The 19,537-nt window shown below is 42.9% G+C and overlaps 1 protein-coding gene across 2 annotated transcripts in view; it reads left to right on the plus strand.

Annotated features, from left to right (window-relative positions):
• Positions 1 to 19,537, plus strand: part of DNM3 (dynamin 3) — a 348,064-nt gene that overhangs the window by 64,723 nt on the left and 263,804 nt on the right. For both annotated transcript variants that reach the window (XM_016221402.2, XM_087827594.1), the window contains exons 3-4: positions 5,749 to 5,898; positions 7,108 to 7,311. In XM_016221402.2, the coding sequence (XP_016076888.1) occupies positions 5,749 to 5,898; positions 7,108 to 7,311 (354 nt within the window). The remainder of the gene's footprint in view (positions 1 to 5,748; positions 5,899 to 7,107; positions 7,312 to 19,537) is intronic.

Here is a 19,537-nt window from a genome sequence, read left to right on the forward strand (position 1 = left end):
GTTACACTCTTTGAGCGCCTTTGGAAAAATATGAGACTAAATTGAGCTATGTAGGTATTACAGCTGCTGATCGGCTGATGGTGATTTTGGATGCTTAACGTGGAATATTCCATACAAATCCCTACCACTGGGGGGACATCTGTCAAACGCTGTCCTCAGTCTCATGGGCCAGCAGCACTCCAGTCACCTGGGGCTGCTGGATCCACATCGGTAGCCTCAGCCTCATCCAGGCTTTTGAACCAGCACAGCTCTTAAGCAAGGAAACCATGGTGAAGGCCATGGTAGAGCAGTGCCTATCAGGGCAGCGTTGATTTCATCTCTCTTCACCCTGAGGCCTCTATAAGTGGCTGTGCATGCTCCAGAAATGGTTCTGGCCTGGCTGGTGTGGCTCAGTGGTTGAGCATTGTCCGCTGCACCAGGAGGTTGCTGGTTCGATTCCCGGTCAGGGCACATGCCCAGGTTGTGGGGCTCAACCCCTAGTAGGGGGCGTGCAGGAGGCAGCTGATAGATGTTTCTCTCTTGTTGATGTTTCTCTTTCCCTTTCCCTTCATCTCTCTGAAATCAATAAAAACATATATATATATATATATATATATATATATATATTTTTTTTTTTTTTTAAAAAGAAAAGAAACAGCTCTGCCTCCCTTCCATTCTGTGACTGAGTTCGCACCTTGGTTTTCTGTCTGGTACTGGCTGGCTCACTTGGGTCTGGAGTTTGTTTTGATTTCCCACTGTGCCTGGGAGTCCCAGAGCCCTGATCGTAAACCCTAGTCTCTGCTGTCTTCCCGGCACCTGCCTTTTGTCCTCTGTGAAGTCCTGGCTCTCCTTCCACCTGCCCCATTGTTCTTCACCCCCCAGCGAGACTGCTACCTTCCACCCACTGCTGGGCTTCCTCCCCCAGGTACACTGTTTGCTTCGTTAGATTCCCTCTTTTCTCCTGTTTCCCTGAGCGGCACAGTTGAGTTCCGCCCCATATCTGGGTCATACCTGCCTCGCCCTGCTGCTCCCTCAACCTCAGCTCGAGGACCTTGCCTTCAGTTTGGAATGGCTTGAGGGCACGATGGGATTGCTCAGTGGCTTCAGAGTGGACAGCTTTAAAGAACCAAGAAATCCATGACATTCTTTACTCTAAGTGTGATCAGCACCAGTTGGGTCAGATGTCAGCTCTGCCTGGGAGGAAGTCTGTCTTCAGTGTGTTCACAGCTAGATGCTCTCAGCAGCGAACCGGCTCGTTGCATGGAAGCTGCTTCCTGTTCATGTGGCCCACGTGCTCCGTTTCCATTGGAGCCCTGTGCTCACAAAACACTGCTCTTAAATCATTTCAGAAAGGAGACTCCAGCTAATGTATTGGGGACCCCAGTTCTTAGAATAAAAGTGGATGAGAGGTTCATGCATGTGTTCCATATTAATTCCTGTCTACTTACCCTTGATTAATTGAAACATATGCATGGTTTTTCCCCAGGGAAGGGGCATATTGGAAATATTTAAATTCTTACGGTCACGCTGTGCTTTTCACGGACGACTGGAACGCTGCCCAGGCATAAACCATATCATCCTTCCCCCAAACACTTTCTCAGTTTTTTAACCCAGTGTAATTTGTTTTTCCTGACCCATGGAAATGAAAGTGCTACAATATTTTAAGGGGAAATAAAAATAAAATAGAGTGATAGCTCTGAATTTCTAATATCCTCTTTCCCCCAAAATAATCATTCTTTGATATAAAAATGTATCTCGATCTTTGCTTCGAATATAGGTTCTTTTTAACATGAGGGAACCAGAGAAGATTTTTAAAACCAGGAGTCTCATTTTTTGAAACTGGAAACTGTGCCTTTCTATGAGAAAGAACTTATCTTAGAATCACAGGTGAGGTTTGTTAGACCTTCAGACATAACAGTTTACCATAGTATAAAAGTCTCGGAAGACACACATTTATTAGCTCTTGAAGAGTCTAGCTATTGATCAGCTAGTTCAACCTGTTTTGAAGGATACTTTATTTCCCAGGAGGCTCTTTGGGACCCATAGAAAAAGGATTCTGTGGTTCTAGCCTTTTTAGGTTCTAGAGCCCAGTTCCACTGTGGTGGGGGTTGGGGTCCTCACAACAAGCCATTCTCCAACACCAACTGGGTGTCCTACAATCCAATTCAATTCTGACACTATTTACCCAGAGGTAGCGTAAGATTCCACACAGGTTGAGGGCCCAGTCCTATAAGACTTCTCTGTTCCCTGCCACCCTGATTTCAGCCACCAGCCCCAAGCACAGGCTTCTGACAGACTGGCTACAAGTTGGAGGTTCCAGTTGCGCTCATCCCCCCCAACTCAGGGTGCCCATTGCAAGTCCAGTTGGTCACCTGTACTTCTGGCCGACTGGCTATAAATCAGAGACTCCCATGACCTTCTTCTCGGGTTCAATCTATTTGCTAGAGTGTCTTACAGAACTCAGGGAAACATGTTACTTACCAGATTACTGGTTTATTATAAAAGATTACAACTTGGGAACAGCCAGAAGGAAGGGATGCCCAGGACGAGATCTGTGGGGAAGGGCACAGCTGCCCTCCCACTGTTTCCCTCTCCTTTACAACAAAACTCCTTGAAAGAATTTCAAGAATTGCCTGTGACCAGTCTCCCCACCCTCTCCTCCCATTCCCTCTTCAGTCTGTTCCAATCAGGCTGTCGTCCACCCCACTCCACGGTAACAGCTCTTGTGAACCCGCTGAAGGACCCTCAAGTCGCCCAACTCCAAGACCCATTCTTAGTTCCTATCTCACCTGACGCGTGGGCTGCATTTGATGGAGTGGAAGGTCCCCTTCCCTCAGAAAACGCCCTCTTGGCTTCGGGCCACCTGTCGAGCTTGGTTTTCCTTCTATCTGGCTGACCACCTTCCTTCTATGTGGCCCAGCACTCTGACCTCTTCCCCATCTCCCTCTCCCACTCAGTGATCTCACCCACTCGCCTGACTTGAATGAATTCCAATGATAAGTCTCTAGCTTAGTCTTACTTCTCTCTAGGTGGCTCTCACATATCCAGCCCCGAAGGCATTTTATTTTGTGCTAATTATAAAAAGCTGCCCTTTTCCTCAAGCACTCCACTGCCACCTTCTGGGAAGTTTTCGGAATAAACGTGCACCTGTCGGATGTCTGTGACGAGATGGCGCGTGGCACAGCTGCACGACCCTAAGCATTAACCGCAGTCCGTTTCTCCGCTGAGCGGCTGTGCAACGGCATCGCCGGTCCCCAGCTGGGCTCCTGATTCCCAGCCCCCAGCCTTCCAGCCTCTTCACTTTCGTCTTTTCTGTTTCAAAGTTCTTCCCCTTGCTGAGGTCAAGCTTCTTGAAGCTATCCTCGACTCTTCCCTTCCTCCCGTAGTCCACCTTTAATCCATCAGCGACTCCTGTTGGGTTTTTCCTTCAAAATCCATTCGAATTTAACCAGGACTCCCCACTCTCATGGCTGCTGCCCTGGCCGGAGCCCCATCATTGCTGCCCAAAAGCCAGCTCCCCCCTTTGCTCCTCATTGCCTGCTCTCAACGCAGCAGCCACAGTTACCTGTTTAAAACCTGGATCACATCTTGTTTGCCCTCTGTCCCATACCCTTCAAGCGGTCTGATCAGACCTCATCTCATACCTCCTCCTCTGTGTGCCCTGTGCTCCTGGCACAGCGGCCTCCTTGCTGTTTTTGCCATAAGCCAAGTGCCCGCCTGCTTCAGGCACTGCCGGGATGGTTTTACTTAGAGCACAGCTTGCTCCCTCCTCTCTTGAGTCTTGGATCAAATGTCATTTTATCATATCAGAGAAGCCTTCCTCAGCCACAGCATGTAACAAAGTCACCCCTCTCCGCCAGCATTTAAGGCCCCCCTTACCTCTCAATCTTCTCCATTGCACTTATTGCCTGGTGCACTCACACACATTGTTTATTGTTTCTCATCATTAGAACTTAAGCTTCATGAGGCTAGACACTTATTTTTCCCCCCTCTGCTACATCCTCAGTTTCTAAAACAGTGCCTGCCTGGCAAGTAGGAACTCAATAAATATTAGGTGAAACATCCAGGCATCCCTAAATCTATCTGTGGTATCCTATCCTTAAAAAGACCCACAGGTCTGAGATGGTCCTGCACAATCGTCATCTCTCAATCCCAAGATAAAAGCATTTTCAGGAGTCCAGGAATGAGTTTAAATCTAACTTGAAAATTGCATTGATTTTGCAGCCTTCTAGAAGGGCCTGCGTTTCCTACAGAGAAAGCAAGTAGGTGCCATCTAGTGGCAACAAGAGAAGATCACGTTTGTGTTACTTAAATTATCGGTGAAAATGTAGTCGCTGATTCAGAAGCTTACTACTTCTGTGAAGGTAATGCTTATGATCGTCACAAGCCCTTAAGTGTGCATTTACCACAGAGTATATTGATCTAGAAAGTACACTTCCATTTCTTCTAAATTATTTATGACTCATTTATACTTATTAATTTTTGTTTTCTGGGATTTGCCGTCTTTGGTTCCTCTTTATTTTTCCTATTATTTTACCCTCTACTTATTTTAAACTCTGGCATTCACATGGTGCTGACCTAGCCATTGAGCGGGTAAATACAGGCTCTATCTTCTGAGAATTTACATCCTAATAAAAATAGCCCCTATGAGGGTAGATGTGTGAAAAGCTTGCCAAGGGATGCAGTAACTTCTTAAGACCAGACTTCCGAAGCCTACTAAAGGCTTTAATGTTGAGCAAGTCTCCACCATTGGGCAGTGAGCTCTCGGAGTCTCAGTGTGCCGTTTTTCAGAAAATGCACACGTAATGATATGGAGAAACGAAGATAGAAACATTCATGCCCATTGACAGGAGAGACAGAAATTATATAGTCTCTGCCTGTCAGTCAAACTTTCCAATGGTTGGGTCGTTACAGTGCTCGGTAAGTTAAAGCGGAAACTCATTGGTCCACTTCTGCAGCCTGTGGCCTTCCCAGTCCGGAGGAGCTGGGGTGGGCCTGGGCAATGTGTACTGCCACCAGGAGGCCCAAGCAGAGATCAGACTAGCAAGGGAGGGCCAGGCCTGGGCTGGGCGCATGCGGGAGGCAACCAATCCATGTGTCTCTCTCACGTTGATGTTCCTCCCTCTCGCTCTCTCCCTCTCTCCTCTTCCTTCCCTCCATTCCACTCTCTTTGAAAAGCAATGGAAAAAATATCCTTGGGGGGTGATTAACAACAATAACAAAAAAATTACAGAAGTTGGGGTGGTATTTTGAATAGTATGTTATAAAGCTACATTATGCCACGTATTTTTTTCTTTTTAAAGAATTAAGCATATTTTGTTTTTAAATCTTCTTGCCTTCTGAAGCTGTATTTATATAACTTAGCATTCCATCATAATAAAATGTTGATATTGGACAAGGATTGCTAATAGGATTAGTAGATGGGCTTTGTGTGTGCCCTCCATCTAATTTCTTTGACAGTCAGATGCTGTTGTGTTTTTTTTGGTCATTTCAGGGACCCAAATTCTCTTTAAATTATTTAATAGGCTAGCATGTTTAAGGACTGCTTATCGTACTTAATTGCTTATGTGAACATTAGCAAATTTAACATCCTTAGCATTTGTGCTGTGCTTAATATTTCTACAGCATTAACTGTGTTTGTTTGTGCTCCCATTTTGATGGTTTAAGCGACAGTATTGGATACTGTGACTTGTAATAAAAAAACATTGTTTCCTTATAATTATTGCAAGAGTGGATGATTTTGGGTTGTATTAATTTGTCTTTTTGTAGAATATGCTGAATTTCTACATTGCAAAGGAAAAAAATTTACAGATTTTGATGAAGTTCGCCATGAGATTGAAGCAGAAACAGACCGAGTGACAGGAATGAATAAAGGCATCTCCTCCATACCCATTAACTTACGTGTCTATTCCCCGCATGGTAAGTAAAGTGACAACATTCCAAATTCTTGTCCTCAGAAATTTTGACAACATTAATTAGCAGGCATTATTTTGTATAGAAAATGGTTTGTTCTCGCAAAAAGTACTGGGTTCCTAGGATAGTGTTTGGATACGGCCGTAAATGCTGTGGTCCAAAGAGCTCATAGATTTATTTATGGGGAGGCAGGAGGAGGTGACTTTTTAAAAGATCAGAATCAAGTAAGTAATTTCTTCATGTTTATTTTAAACTTTTAGAATTCCTAAGAGGGATGCATGAAAACTTCCACTTTCCAATGTCTTCATTCTTTGCAAAAATCTTAGCGGTGCTTGGTACTGTAGTTGGGTCTTCCCTATTGGACTTTCTTGCAGCCTGGAGTGTTCTCTTCATTTTCTTCCTGAGCAGTCAAATGCAATTTGTTTTCCAGACTATCAGCAGCAACTTATGGTCTAGACAACCGACTAGGTTGTGGGATGTGGAATAGCCCCTATTTAGACTACATTTTTAGCAGGGTCGATTTTAACCTGTAACTTCCCATCCAGCTCTGTTGCTTTTCAAATGGAACCCAGATGAAATGAGCTCAGTTACGATGTCCCAGGAAGAGTTGGAGCCAACACTCTTTCATACAAAGAGAGAGCAATAGCCAGGTCGGGGCTGGAGTCACCGAGTCAGGGGTAGTTTCCTGCTCTCCCAAATGCTGCTCTGTGTGACTGGCCCCCACGGCAATCTCATGGCACCGTGAGTGGCTAACAGCTTTCCAATAGGCTAAGTGGCTAACCCCCTGTAAATAACATGCGATGCTATAAAGGGACGGACAAATCTTACCCTGAGAACCTGACACTGTTTGAAGGTAGTGTCCTGCTTAAGACTGGCAGCCAGTGTCTGGACATCTTACTGGTTTTTACTTATAACCCCTCAGTTATGTACCTGACAGCTCTCTGAGAAAACTGTCAGATGTGCAGATCAGTGCCTTTCAAATTATGTGAAGATGACCATTTGGCACAGCACCGTCATATCATAAAAATGATGAAAACTTGCAAAGCCGTTTCCTGTTCTTTGCTTTTTATCTACACCCCTGAGTTGGGGTTATTTGGATGCATCATCTATAAAGCTGAGCTTTTTCCATTTCCAAGAAAGTGACAGGAGATTCTGCACTGTTGGTATTTTTTAGCATTGGAGGGACATGTAAGGCTCCTTTTCCTTTCCATGCAGTGTTGAACCTCACCCTGATCGACCTGCCCGGGATTACTAAGGTGCCCGTGGGAGACCAGCCGGTGGATATTGAGCACCAGATCAGGGAGATGATCATGCAGTTCATCACGAGGGAGAACTGTCTCATTCTGGCCGTCACCCCCGCCAACACTGACCTTGCAAACTCCGACGCGCTGAAGCTGGCTAAAGATGTTGACCCTCAAGGTGAGTGTGGGGCCCTCAGGATGAAAGGGAAGTCGTTGAAAATGTAGGGTAATCTCAATTCTCAGAGCTCGAGTTCATTATTCATTAAATTCACCATTGCTAATATTGTTAGAGCTTTTGTATTTAAGACGCTGAAAGAGAAAGAACCGGGGAATAAAGCCTAAACCTGTGCAAATAAGTGTACGATTAACTGAGATCTAAGAAAATAGACGTTTCTAATCTTCATGAACTACTTATTTTAAAAAGCCAATAAAATAAACTTCTGGGACAGCATTCAGACAGTCCCCTTGGTTATTGTAAGCATTACCTGAATATACTCCCAATAAAAAAAAATCTGGTTTTTATTTCTTTAACACAGGGAGCTCTTTTAATGCATGGAAGATGTTTAACTTATAATTACTTGACAGAAATATACATTATAAAAGCAGGAATTTATCGGCATTTCAGAATCCAGAAAAGTCCCTTATTTATGCTGAGGATCTGATTTTTTAAAATTTCTCTGAGCCGAGTAGTAAGAGTTTATCTTCACTTAGCATAATATTCTCACTTATGTGTGGAATCTAAAGAACAAAATAAACTGATTAACAAAATAGATCCAGTGACATAGAAGCAGGGAACAGACTGACGAATCTCAGAGGGAAGAGGGGTGAGGGAGTGGGTGGGGGAGAGATTAACCAAAGAACTTACATGCTTATATGCATAACCCACGGACACAGACAATAGTGTGGTGAAGGCCTGGGGGGGAGATCGAGGTAGAAGGGGTCAATGGGGAAAAACGGGACATCTGTAATTCTTTCAACAATAAAGGCAAATTTAAAAAAAAAGAGTTTCTCTTCAGAGACCCCGGTGTTGGATCTTCCTGTGTCTGTTTAAAGTAACTGTGGAAGTCATCAGTGACATGCCTGGTCAAAACCGAGGTGTGTGGTCTGCGATTCTAGGGCTTCTTTGATCATTAATTGCTCCCATCTTCTGTCTCCTTATCTGGAATTCTTATCATTAGCATGTTAGAACTCTGGGATCAATCCCCATTTTTAAATTTTTACATCTGTTTCCTCATCCGTTTGTTCTGCTTTTTGCGGGATTCATTCCACTTGATCTCCAGCTCCTCTAATAAATTTTTCACTTCTGATTTCACTTAGTAAGTTGCAACAGCATTTTCCCAGTGGGTGAATGTTATTTTTATTGTTTTCTATCCCTTCAGCTCTTGGTTCCTCGTGCAATGTCCTTTCTAAAGATTTTAATGGGAGCTTTTTGGGGTTTCCTTATATAATCTACAATGTCTCTGAGTCCATTTTTTCTGGTTGGTTGTTTTGGTTGTTGTCTTTGATCTCAGAGACCTTTCTCAAGTGATTGGCGATCCTCTGCTGTCCATTCAGCTATAAGAGTGGGGCACTAAAATTCTGAGCAAAGTTCTGTGCCTGCATGGATGTGAGTCATTGACTTTGCAATAGGGTGGGTGGCTAGCTGCCAGATTTCCCTGTGATTGTGGAATTTTCGGTTTTCAAGGCTACCACAGTGATGAGGAGATGGGCATGGGAACAGGGAAAGTTCAGACACCACAAATCTCACTGTGCTTACTGAGATCCAGCCATTTTTGTTGAATAAATACCTTTCAGTTTGTTGTAAGCCTTTGATTAATTTCCAGAGTTCTGAAAAGGTTAATTTTGACGATTTTTGCCAATGATTTTTTACTGCTTTTGTGGAGGGATGACTTTCTTAGAGGTTCTTATTCCACAATTTCTCATTCCATTTCATCATTCCCCACTCTGATCTTAAGGAACTTTAATAACCAGGACATTTTCATATAGAAGACATTTGAATTGGGATGAGGGAAATCTGGTCATGACATCTGTTGCACTGTTGGTCTTCATGATTAATTTGGTGGCTACACAAGGGGCCTGTTCTCAGCACTTTATGTCCATCTTTCCTGAATTTTTGTGCTTGCCTAGCGAGGATAACCTATTTAGATAACAGGACCATTTTTTATTCCAGGTGCCTGATTTGTAATCTGATCCACCAAGGTACATAATTATATCTTTTTCTGAGAGGTGGTCTATTTTAGGCAGTAGCTATTTTATACTAAATTAAGGCCATTTTCACCTGAGTAGGATTTGGGTGTATTTAAATATGGTGTGGGGTAAAAGTAGGTTTACAGTTGTGAGTACAGGAAACAGAGTTTATTCTTATATTATTATTAATTATTGTATTAATTTCCATATGAACAACTGTAAACCTACTTTTGTCCCACCCTGTATATACTTGGGAAGGGAGTTTATGTTGATAAATTAGTATTAAATTATTTGCATAATGATATTCAAAGATGATAGCTTTTAGAAAATAAATAGTACTGTGACGCTGGAAAATTTTTATGTGTGCTATATATTAAAATAAGTTTCACGATGAATGATTCTCTCAGTGTACGTTGAATGACACAAATTTGTGGGTAGACAAAGCTCAACATTGCCTGTTGCATTATTTGTGAAAAATGGTTTTACCGACCAAACAAGAATCTTTAGTACAACTTCAAGGGGATTGGCAAAGGTCAAACTCCTAGTCATCAGAATTATATAAAGTTTTACATGTGTTTTTCCCTGCAGAGAGGTCTTGACCTTTCAAAGTGCCCTTACATCCTTTGGTTTCAGTTTCGGCAGAAAACTGTGAGGTTGGCTGGCTTGAGGTCCTGTTTTGGGGAGAGAAAATTTACTGTGGGGTGATACACCGTGTTGAATAGCATGCCTCTGACCATGCAGTGCCTTTGTGGGGGCCCCTCCCTCCTCATCTCGTGCTCTTTCCTCTTCATCAGATCACTTCAGTTAACTGCTATATTAAATGGTGTAGACGAAAGAACACAGGGTTTGAAAGCAGGTCTTTCATGTCCTGGTTGCATGTCCTTGGGCAAGTTACTTAATGTCTTTGAACCGTATTACCCCATCTCTAAAATGAAATGAAATTGTAATAAACCTTATCTCAAAAGGTTGCTTTGACAATTAAATAAGATAAATATATCTGTAAAGATATTTCCAACTCCAAATGGCGAGCCAGATGCTAGCAGTCATTTTCCCCCTTGGAAAGATTCAAAGGACACTGTTTTGTTATTTATTGTCCATAGTTTAGAGTGATAATAAACCTGTAAAAACAATCAGTAGCTTTCTGTGACCAAACTTCTGCTTACACTCATATGAATTAGTGAGGCTTAGAATTATAATAGAATTATTTTGAATATTTTAATAATGTATCATAAAAATAAAAATGATTTCAGATTCACCTGCGAGTTGCTAGATTAGTTGTGGGTAAAAGAAGACCTTATTGGGGCCAGGGCTGGGGTCAGGTGGAAGGAAGGTTGTCCTTAGCTCGGCTTGCTGTGTTTACAGCATTATGCCAACTGCTGCTCATGGACTGAGAGTAAAAGGGCCAGACTAGGGTTCTTAGCCCAGTCTCACCATGGAGACTGCATCGATTCCTCTCAGGAACACTTCCTCTGCTAGTTAGAACGTCTACTCAGATACATTAACAATTCAATCACTGCCTTTGTTAGTTAGTTCATTAATTTGTCTTTTGACAGACATTCAGAAGGCATCTATTGAGCCAGGCAAAGTGTTCATGGTCAGGAGTGTACACTCTGTAAGCTGGACCACTCAGTGGGACACTAGACTAGGTAGATGCTCAGTACATATTTCTGATTATTTTCGTGACTCTCTGCCAGTCTTACATATAAGCTCTCTGTTTGCATCATATCTTCTCTTATGTGCACGAGGTCACAGAAGTCCCCAGAGAAATAGGACAGAGGATCTGCTTGATGAAATGAACATTTTATATTTTAGGGGATGTGATTTGGATCACAGCAGGCATTAACTCAAGTGAAATGAATTGTGTAATAACACTCTGTGTGAGATGTTATAGCCACCGGTATCCTGTTGGGTAGGTGGCATTTCCCAGTTTATGTAAGAGGAGCTGAGAAAGGTTCTGGAACTTGCTTTTGGTCTAAAGGATGGTAAGCCTGGCTGAGCGTGGCTCAGCGGTTGAGTGTCGACCTAGGATCCAGGCGATCGGGGTTCGATTCCCAGTCAGGGCACATGCCCGGGTTGTGGACTTGATCAATGACTCTCTCATCATTGATGTTTCTATCTCTCTCTCCCTCTTCCTTCCTCTCTCTGAAATCAATAAAGATATATTAAAAAAAATAAAATAAAGGATGGTAAGTAGCGGAAGCGTGAAGGAGCCCACATACCTCTGCCACCAGTAGGTCTAGTTTGCTATTGTATCGTTCAATTTTCTCATCCCAGCTGCTTTTTAAACACTTCATTCAGGAATAATCATGAACACACATTAGAATTTTATAAAATTGGAGCAAAAGCTGCTTGATGAACTTTTATGATACTAACATGGGAAAACATTGTTAAAGTAATGTTGAATTAGATTTTGCCATATAACTTTTTTGTGTGAGGGAGAGATTTATTGGAATATCTCTGCATCTTATCTTTGTATAAGAAACAGACCCCTTGTCAAACGTAGAGACTGAATGTCTCAAGCAGATATTATAAATGCTGGGAAAAGAATCGATTTGGAAGAGTTCGTGGTTCTAGTCTCACGTGACAACCTCCTCATTATTTCCTAAAAGCACCCCGTGAAAATTATCTTCAACTGGCTCAATGTGATTTCACTTTTTAAATATCAGGTTTTAACATGGCTGCATTGCTTTAACTAGTCTTAGAGGGTCATTTTACTGCTTATTCATTTATCTGACATGCTGTTGATGAGCAAGGACGATATGGCAGGTGCCACGCGGAGCGTCACGAATACAGTGTGAACAAAACCAAACGCTTGGCCTGTGGGGCTCATATCCTCACGAGGGAAATGGGCAGATGGCAGATAAACCATTGTCGTAATGTCAGGTTTGCATCATGTTGGTTGCATCATGACAAAATTAAAACAGGATAAAGGAAGAGAGAGCGCTTGGGAATGTGATTCTGGACTGAAGGGCTGTGGAAGCGGCATGTGAGCAGGGAACTGAGGGAACAGGCCCTGTCAATTTCTGGAGGCAGAGCCTTCCAGGCAGAGGGGACAGCAAGCACCAAGGACCGGGAGTGGAGCCAGCTCGACACGTAAAGGGACAGCAGGGGGCGCCTGAGGACGGAGCTCGGTGAGAGGGAGGGAGGAGTAGGTTCTGCCACCACAGAGGCAGGCAGGCCCCAGGCCCTGTGGGGTCCCCTAGGCCTTGACAAAGACTGTATCCTGTTCAAAGTGTCATGCGCTGCCACCGGAAGGTTTTGAGGGTAGAGAGAGGAGATCTGATTTATGTTTTCATGGGTCGGTCTGCCCGCTGTGAGAAGAAATGACTAAAAGAGGGGTGTGAGTAGAAACGGGGAGAGCAGTTAGATTATTCCTTCAAAGGGATCCTGTGGGGAGAAAGTCAATGTGGAATAAGGGAGAAATGGTCCAGAGGGAAGCCGCCGTTGGACTCAAGAGACACTTGGAAAGTGGTGCTGACAGTGTACTCACGGTTTACTGCTAGTAAAAGCAGGCTGGCGAGGATGACTCCAAGAGTTTTACTGGAAGAAACCACCTAAGTGGTAATGCCATTTACTGCACTTGGGAAGACAAGAGAGGAAAACGTTTGGGGAGGGCAAAGAGGCCTATTTTGGAAATGCAAATTTAGGAGTGTACTAGTAGCGATGCTAGAGGCTGGGATTGGAGGGAGAGTTTCAAGCTGGGGTTGTGACTCTGGGAGATATCAGCCTAGAGGTGGAGCAGTGAGTTGACTGGTATTCCCCAAAAAGATGTGTCACAGGCCTAACCCCCCCATACCTGCGAATGTATTCTTATTTGGAGACAGGGTCTTTGCAGGTGAAATTAAGTTAAGGATCTTGAAACGAGATCATCCTGGATTTAGGGTGGACCTGAAATCCAATGGCCAGTCTTCGTTAGAGAAAAGAGAGGGAGGCTTGAGAGACACGGGGGAGGCCTTGTGAAAATGTTGGCGGTAATTGGAGCTATGCTGCCACCCCCAAGGACTCCCAGGAGCCACCAGAGGCTGGAGGAGGCAAAGAAGGATCCTCCTCTAGAGGCTTTGAGGGCGTGATCGCGGCCCTGCTAACACCTACATTTCAGACTTCTGGCCTCCAGAACCGTGAGAAAGTAAGTTCCTCTTGTTTTAAGCCACCAGTCTGTGGTTATTTGTTGGGAAAGCCCTAGGGAACTAATTCAGATGGTGTCTGGTTTCGTGAGACCAGTTGAGTTGAAGCTCTGTAGGAAATCAACGAAGACAGAGAACAGAAGGACGACCAAGGAAACAGTCCTGGTGAAGGGGGAGAAAAAGCAGAGGCGACTGGGAAGCGGGAGAGAACTGAGTGGCATTCCCGAAGGAGCCGGAAAGAGGGCTTCAGGGGGGACGTTGTGATCAGCTGTGCCCAGTGCTGCTAGAGATCGAGGAGGGTAGGTCAAGGCCGAGTCGACCACTCAGAGACTGCGAGGAAGCCCGATGACGCAGTGATGAAGTGGTGCACCCAACCTAATGGCTTAAAAGGCAGCGTGACCATATCTTTCGTCTTTCTGGGCTGGCAGCCTCCCCAGTCCTCATAGGCCATATTAATCTTCACACTTAAAGTGCTCCACTGCGAGGAGCCGGGGAGGTGCTGGGAAGCAGCACCCGCTGAGTCACTTGTATTCTTAGCCCATGAACCTTTTCCACTGCTTGCTAAAATATTCTGTAGTAAACAGAGGCAAAGCAGCCTTGACGTGAGTCTGAGTCCTCACTACCTGCCAATCTTTGTGTCTAAACCAGACTATCACGTGCTCATCTGATAGAGATGAGGGTACAGAACGGACCCTTGGATTTGGCACATGAAAGTCGTTGGAGACCTTGATAGGAAGGGATTGGTAGGAATACCTTTTTAGAGGAGGCTCAGAAGATACTTGGATGTGAGAAAGTGGAAACAGAATATAGACCAAAACTCTTTCAAGTTTCACTGTGGACATAAACAGAAAAACAGGACACTTAGTGGTATAAGATCAAGAGAACGTCTCTGAAAGGTGAGGGACATTATGGCGTGTTTGTGTGTTGATGAGAATGATCCAGGAGAGAGAAGATTGGTGATCAAGGACAGAGATGGGGTAGGAGAAGCAGGATAAAGGCTGAAGAAATATATGGGAGAAATCCTTGATTAGGGGAGGGAGATATAATGGAGGGCACCTGTGAGAGTCCTTGCCATGCACAGGAGAGGACTGGGTATTGTTTCTCCATTTTAACAGTAGGAAAAGCAGAAGATATGTGTACAGATGAGGTTAGTTGGTTAGATTGATTAGTGGGGAGATAGTTTTTTATCACAGAGTTTATTTATGATCATGTAATGTCCACCTTTCCTGATAGGTTCTAATGGTCCTATAATAAAGACTCCCCGTTTACACTGCTCTTCAACATGGCCAGAAGTGACACGAACATTCATGTGTTTCATACATACTTCTATACCTTAGCTGAGCAGTTCATCATAGAGTGACACTCACAGTATCTGTATAGAAAGCAGAGGAGTCCATCCCAGTGGTGGTGTTGATTTATTACCTGAGCACGAGTTCATTATCCATGAAGACTCTGACTGTGCCTTTTATCTTCTGGGCACAGCCATTTGTCAGCATCACCCATCAAGCTTGTCGTCTACAATACAGGGCTGTTCAAAGGCCTCACCAGGGAGGCAAATGTGTCTGGAAAGTCCTTTCATGGTGATTTATTTCACAGAAAATGAATTTCATTTCTAAATCTAGCATGACTAGAGGTCTTCCTGGAGTATAAAAAACCTCTCCAGGAGGTTAGACCTCTGGCTGGGAAGACGGCACCATTCTCTCTTGAGATGAAATTTGCGAACTTATCAGAAGCTGGAGGCAGACTTCCTTATTTGTTTTGTGGAGGTGTGTTCAACCCACCTCCTCAAGCTTTTGGCTTTCAACACGTCTCCCTCTTCAATCTGGAAAAAGTTAAAGTCCAGGGGTGATGTAAACTGATATTTGCTGACCTTTGGCACCATTTAGCAGACGTCTACTTTTCCGTCTGGTCCTGGAGGTGCTATTAAGTTGAACAGAAGCTTCAAGCATCGGGCATTAAGTAGCACTCAGAATCCGATGAATGTTTTTATCAAATGCAAATACAAGAGCACTCCATAGAGAAAACCTGTTTCCAGGCAGCCTGTCTATCTCTGCAGCGATTTTCCCTTTCAATTGGGTTCCCAGCATACCTTGAAATTCTTAGCTTAAATATTTGACCAAATTAAAGAAGTTAATAGATGTTAAATAATTGCACACGAACCCAAATCCTACCTGATATTAATCGAATCAATTAGTATGTGTAAAGATATCTTATACTTTAAGAAGAAATGACTTGCTGCATTGCTCATAGATGCCATGCTTTCACTTCTTAAAGGGATATATTTTTGAGCTTATTTCTAACATGAATGAGACTTATAGAATGAATTAATTTTTCTTTAATGGAGAAAGTGCTAGTAACAGAGGCTAAAACCAAAAAGGCTTGTGGTCTTTGAAAAAAAAAATCATTTTATATCAGTTCTGTTCAATCAATCATTCTTTTAAATCGAGCATCTCCTATGTACTAGGCTTGACCAGCGAATAACTTAAACGTCTGCTCTGAAGAAAGCAGGGAGGGCAGAAACAAATGACCCTACACTCCTGTGTGATCAGAACTTTGATAGTAGGTGTGTGCAATATATCATCATACTGTAATACTCTGAACTCTGGGAATTACAGATGCACATTTCAAATCATGCTGCTATTTTGCATTGTATATACTTGAATGCTAAGAGTTTTATGCATGTACAAGTCAAGTAGGTTTGTTCAATCTTTTGTTAACAATCAGCCCATTTGCAAAAGAGTGAGTAGTTTATCCGTAGGTTGATAAAGAGCCCGGCCCAAGTGTAGAGGAAAGTTTCCATTCGAGCTTTTAAAATGTATATTGAATCATAGAATTATGTCTAAAATTATATCAGGATTTATATATACCATAAAAAGTATGTTAGACCTTAGACTTGGAAATGTGTCAACAAAAGATACTTATCATATAGACCTATAAAAAAAGCTTTTTTAGTTGCTAAGACAGTAGATATTAAAAGTTCTCATCCCAAGAAAATCTTCTTTATAAAAGTATGTACTCTTTGATATACTATTTTTACTGGGAAAGAGAAAATGACCTTGATTGTGAAACTTACTATGAAAGAGAAGAAAGAGAATAGATTTAGATCATGAATATGAACAGATATGTATTTGAATTTTTTTTAAAAAATAGGAATGAGAGAAGTGTGAAAGCACATTGCCAGAAGTGAATGTGCTATGAAAGTGGAACATGTTATTGTCATCAAGGTTTTATCAGTGTGAAAGGAAATTTGAGATGTGGAATCCTAAAACTGACATGTTCCTTCCTTTGGCCACTTGGGGTCACTGTAGAGACGTGGCTTGAACATGTCCAAATTTTCCCTCAGTTGCTCTTTGTGGAGTTTGAATGTAGAAATTTAAATGTGGAAAAGGAATATAGTTTATGAAGAAGTCTAAAAATATGTTAGAAAGCAGTAAACATAATCTCTCCCTTAATTTGATTACAAATTAGAGATATGAATCTTTTCTCAGGAATTCTCATTATATTAATATATGAATGTGTTGCATTGCTATTCAAAGTGGAAGTGTTTAATTAAAATCAGTTGTGTTCTCATGTCTCCTTGTTTCAAAATTCAAAGACATTTAGCTGTGGCTCGTGTTGCTCAGTTGGCTGGAGCATTGTCCTGTACACCCTAAGGTCACCAGTTCCATCCTCAGTTAAGTTGCGTGCGGGAGGCAACCATTCAATGTTTCTCTCTCATGTCGATATTTCTCTTTCTCTCTTGCCTCTCCTTTCCTCTCTCTCTCAAAAAAAATCAGTTAAAAAACCAAAACCAAAACAAACAAAACCACAACATATTCTGGAGTGAGGATTAAAAAAAAATTCAAAGACATTTAAACACAATTAATAGTCACCTATACATTTAAATCTTAACTCCTGAATTCTGATGTGACCACGAGCTTCTGACATTACCATTGGCATAGCAGTAGTAGCTCTTTTAAAAGTTGCTATAGAAACATATTCTACAAGCCATCCCCAGAATATCTGTCCAAACCAGATCCATAACTTTATTTTGTGGCAATTTATTTATACAAAATATGACCATTAAAAAAGAAAACAAAACAAAACTCTTCGAAATTTCTGTAAGACTTTCATTTTCCATAGCTGACTTCACGGTTCCTCCCTCCAGCTTCCTCCCTCCCTCCCTTCCTTCCTTCCTCTTTCCCTCCCTTTCTCCCTCCTCCCCTGCTCTTCTCCCTCCCTCCCTCCCCCCCCCAATCTTCCATCTCTCCCTCCCTTTTCTTTCCTTTTTTCCTCCCTCTATTCTGCAATATTTCTTGAGTAGGAGAACTATTTCTTCCACTGAGACAAGAATGAAATAAGAAAGTACATGCAGATAGTGGTTAATTTGGAGATATCTGGAGAGGCATTTGAAGAATTTATTGCCTGTTGACGTAGATTTTTCTAAGTTGGAAGCAAGGCTGTGGGCTGAGAAAAGACTGGGAGTGGAGGACGGGAAGGAGGATAGGAGAGCAGGGAGTTGTGTAAGATGTTTGAGGAGAAAGGCATTTTGAACCGCTGTGGGGAAAGGGAGAAGTTCTGAGCGAGTGGGCGACACGGAAGGACTCCACTGGGGCCAGAGCACACGTGTGCCGAGCTTCACTCAACAGCTAGGGGGCTGGACAGGCAAATATTTGCATTGCTTTTGAGTCAGAATTTTGCAGGATCTGTTGGATGGAAGACACAGTGGGCAAGAGAGTTGAGGCTATTGGAAAAATAATCATTGGAAAGATGGACTGTGAAATCCTTGGAAGAAGGGAAGAAAGTGAAGCCAGGCAGGACCTGTAAGTTTTGGGGGGAAATGGGATGGTTCAGGGATGGGGTTCGGGATGAGACCGAAGAGTAGCAGTGCATTATTCATAGTAGGAACAAAGGCATGGGGAGAATAGGAGTTCGTGGTTAGAGAGTAGACCGTCAGAGTGTAAGATGTACAGCTGGAACAAGTCAGCTTACAAACGTCCAGGATGTGGCCATGGGAGGAAACTGCTAAAATGGCATGCAGATAAAAACCATCGAGTAGGAGAGGTCTAAATACATCAAGAAGACTGGATATGTCATCTCCACATACAATGAAGCTGCTCGGATAATGGTGGAACTACGGGTAGTGAGCATGATACTCAAACCTTCAATCAAGTGTGTGTGTGTGTGTGTGTGTGTGTGTGTGTGTGTGTAAGATGAGTGTCTGGGCATTTCCTAGATGACAACAATAAGGAGGGACAGAGGTTTGGAGCAGCACTGAGGAGCGAGAAAACTTCACTAACATCTACTCTCTTTCCCTTCAACCCTGAGCTCCATGGAGCCCAGGAAAACATGCAGTCTGCACCCGAGAGGCATGAGGGAGAGAGCTGGGTTTAAGTGACGGCAAGGAAGTGAGAACCATTGTTTAGACCAGAGCAGGAGTGTGTTGGAGCAATTTGGTGACAACAGAGATGGTTCCAGATGGCACAGTGAGAGGACTGGCAGAACGGCAGCGAGGGGAGGAAGTGGGCAGCTTGCTGAAATGAAGGACAAGCTGTTCTGCTAAAATAACCAAGAGACATTTTACAGAAACTCTGCCTTAATAAGAAATTACATTAATGAAAGCAAACAACATAAAATTACATTGTAAAACAGGGCAGCCTAGTGTTTAATAGCACAGACTCTGGAGCCAAACTTCCTTGGGTTTGAATCTTGGCTCCACCCATTACCAGCTTGTGATCTTGGACAAACGACTTAACTTTTCCATGCCTCAGTTTTCTCACCTGTAAAATGGGGGTAATTATAATTCCTTCCTTACAGGGTGGTTATGAAATGAGTTAATATCTGCAAAATACTTAGAAAGTGCCTGGCAGTTTAAAAGTATGATATAAAACTAACTTGTTCCATTGGTTAAAAAGTGGGTTTGTGGCTGTGGAGTTTTAGACGTGCAAAGTCATTTTTCCTGCAGAAATTCTGTTATAGAAGACTTAAAAAACCAATAGTTTTAGCAGTTTCAGGAAGCAAAGAGCTATTAAACTTAAATCTCACCCTGTAAACTTAACCCTTGCTTTCTACTTCCTGCCTGCCTGGCCTTGCTCAGGGCTGCCAACATTTATC

The sequence above is a fragment of the Miniopterus natalensis genome, chromosome 19, assembly GCF_054644295.1.
Source record: "Miniopterus natalensis isolate mMinNat1 chromosome 19, mMinNat1.hap1, whole genome shotgun sequence".
NCBI classification, from domain to species: domain Eukaryota; kingdom Metazoa; phylum Chordata; class Mammalia; order Chiroptera; family Miniopteridae; genus Miniopterus; species Miniopterus natalensis.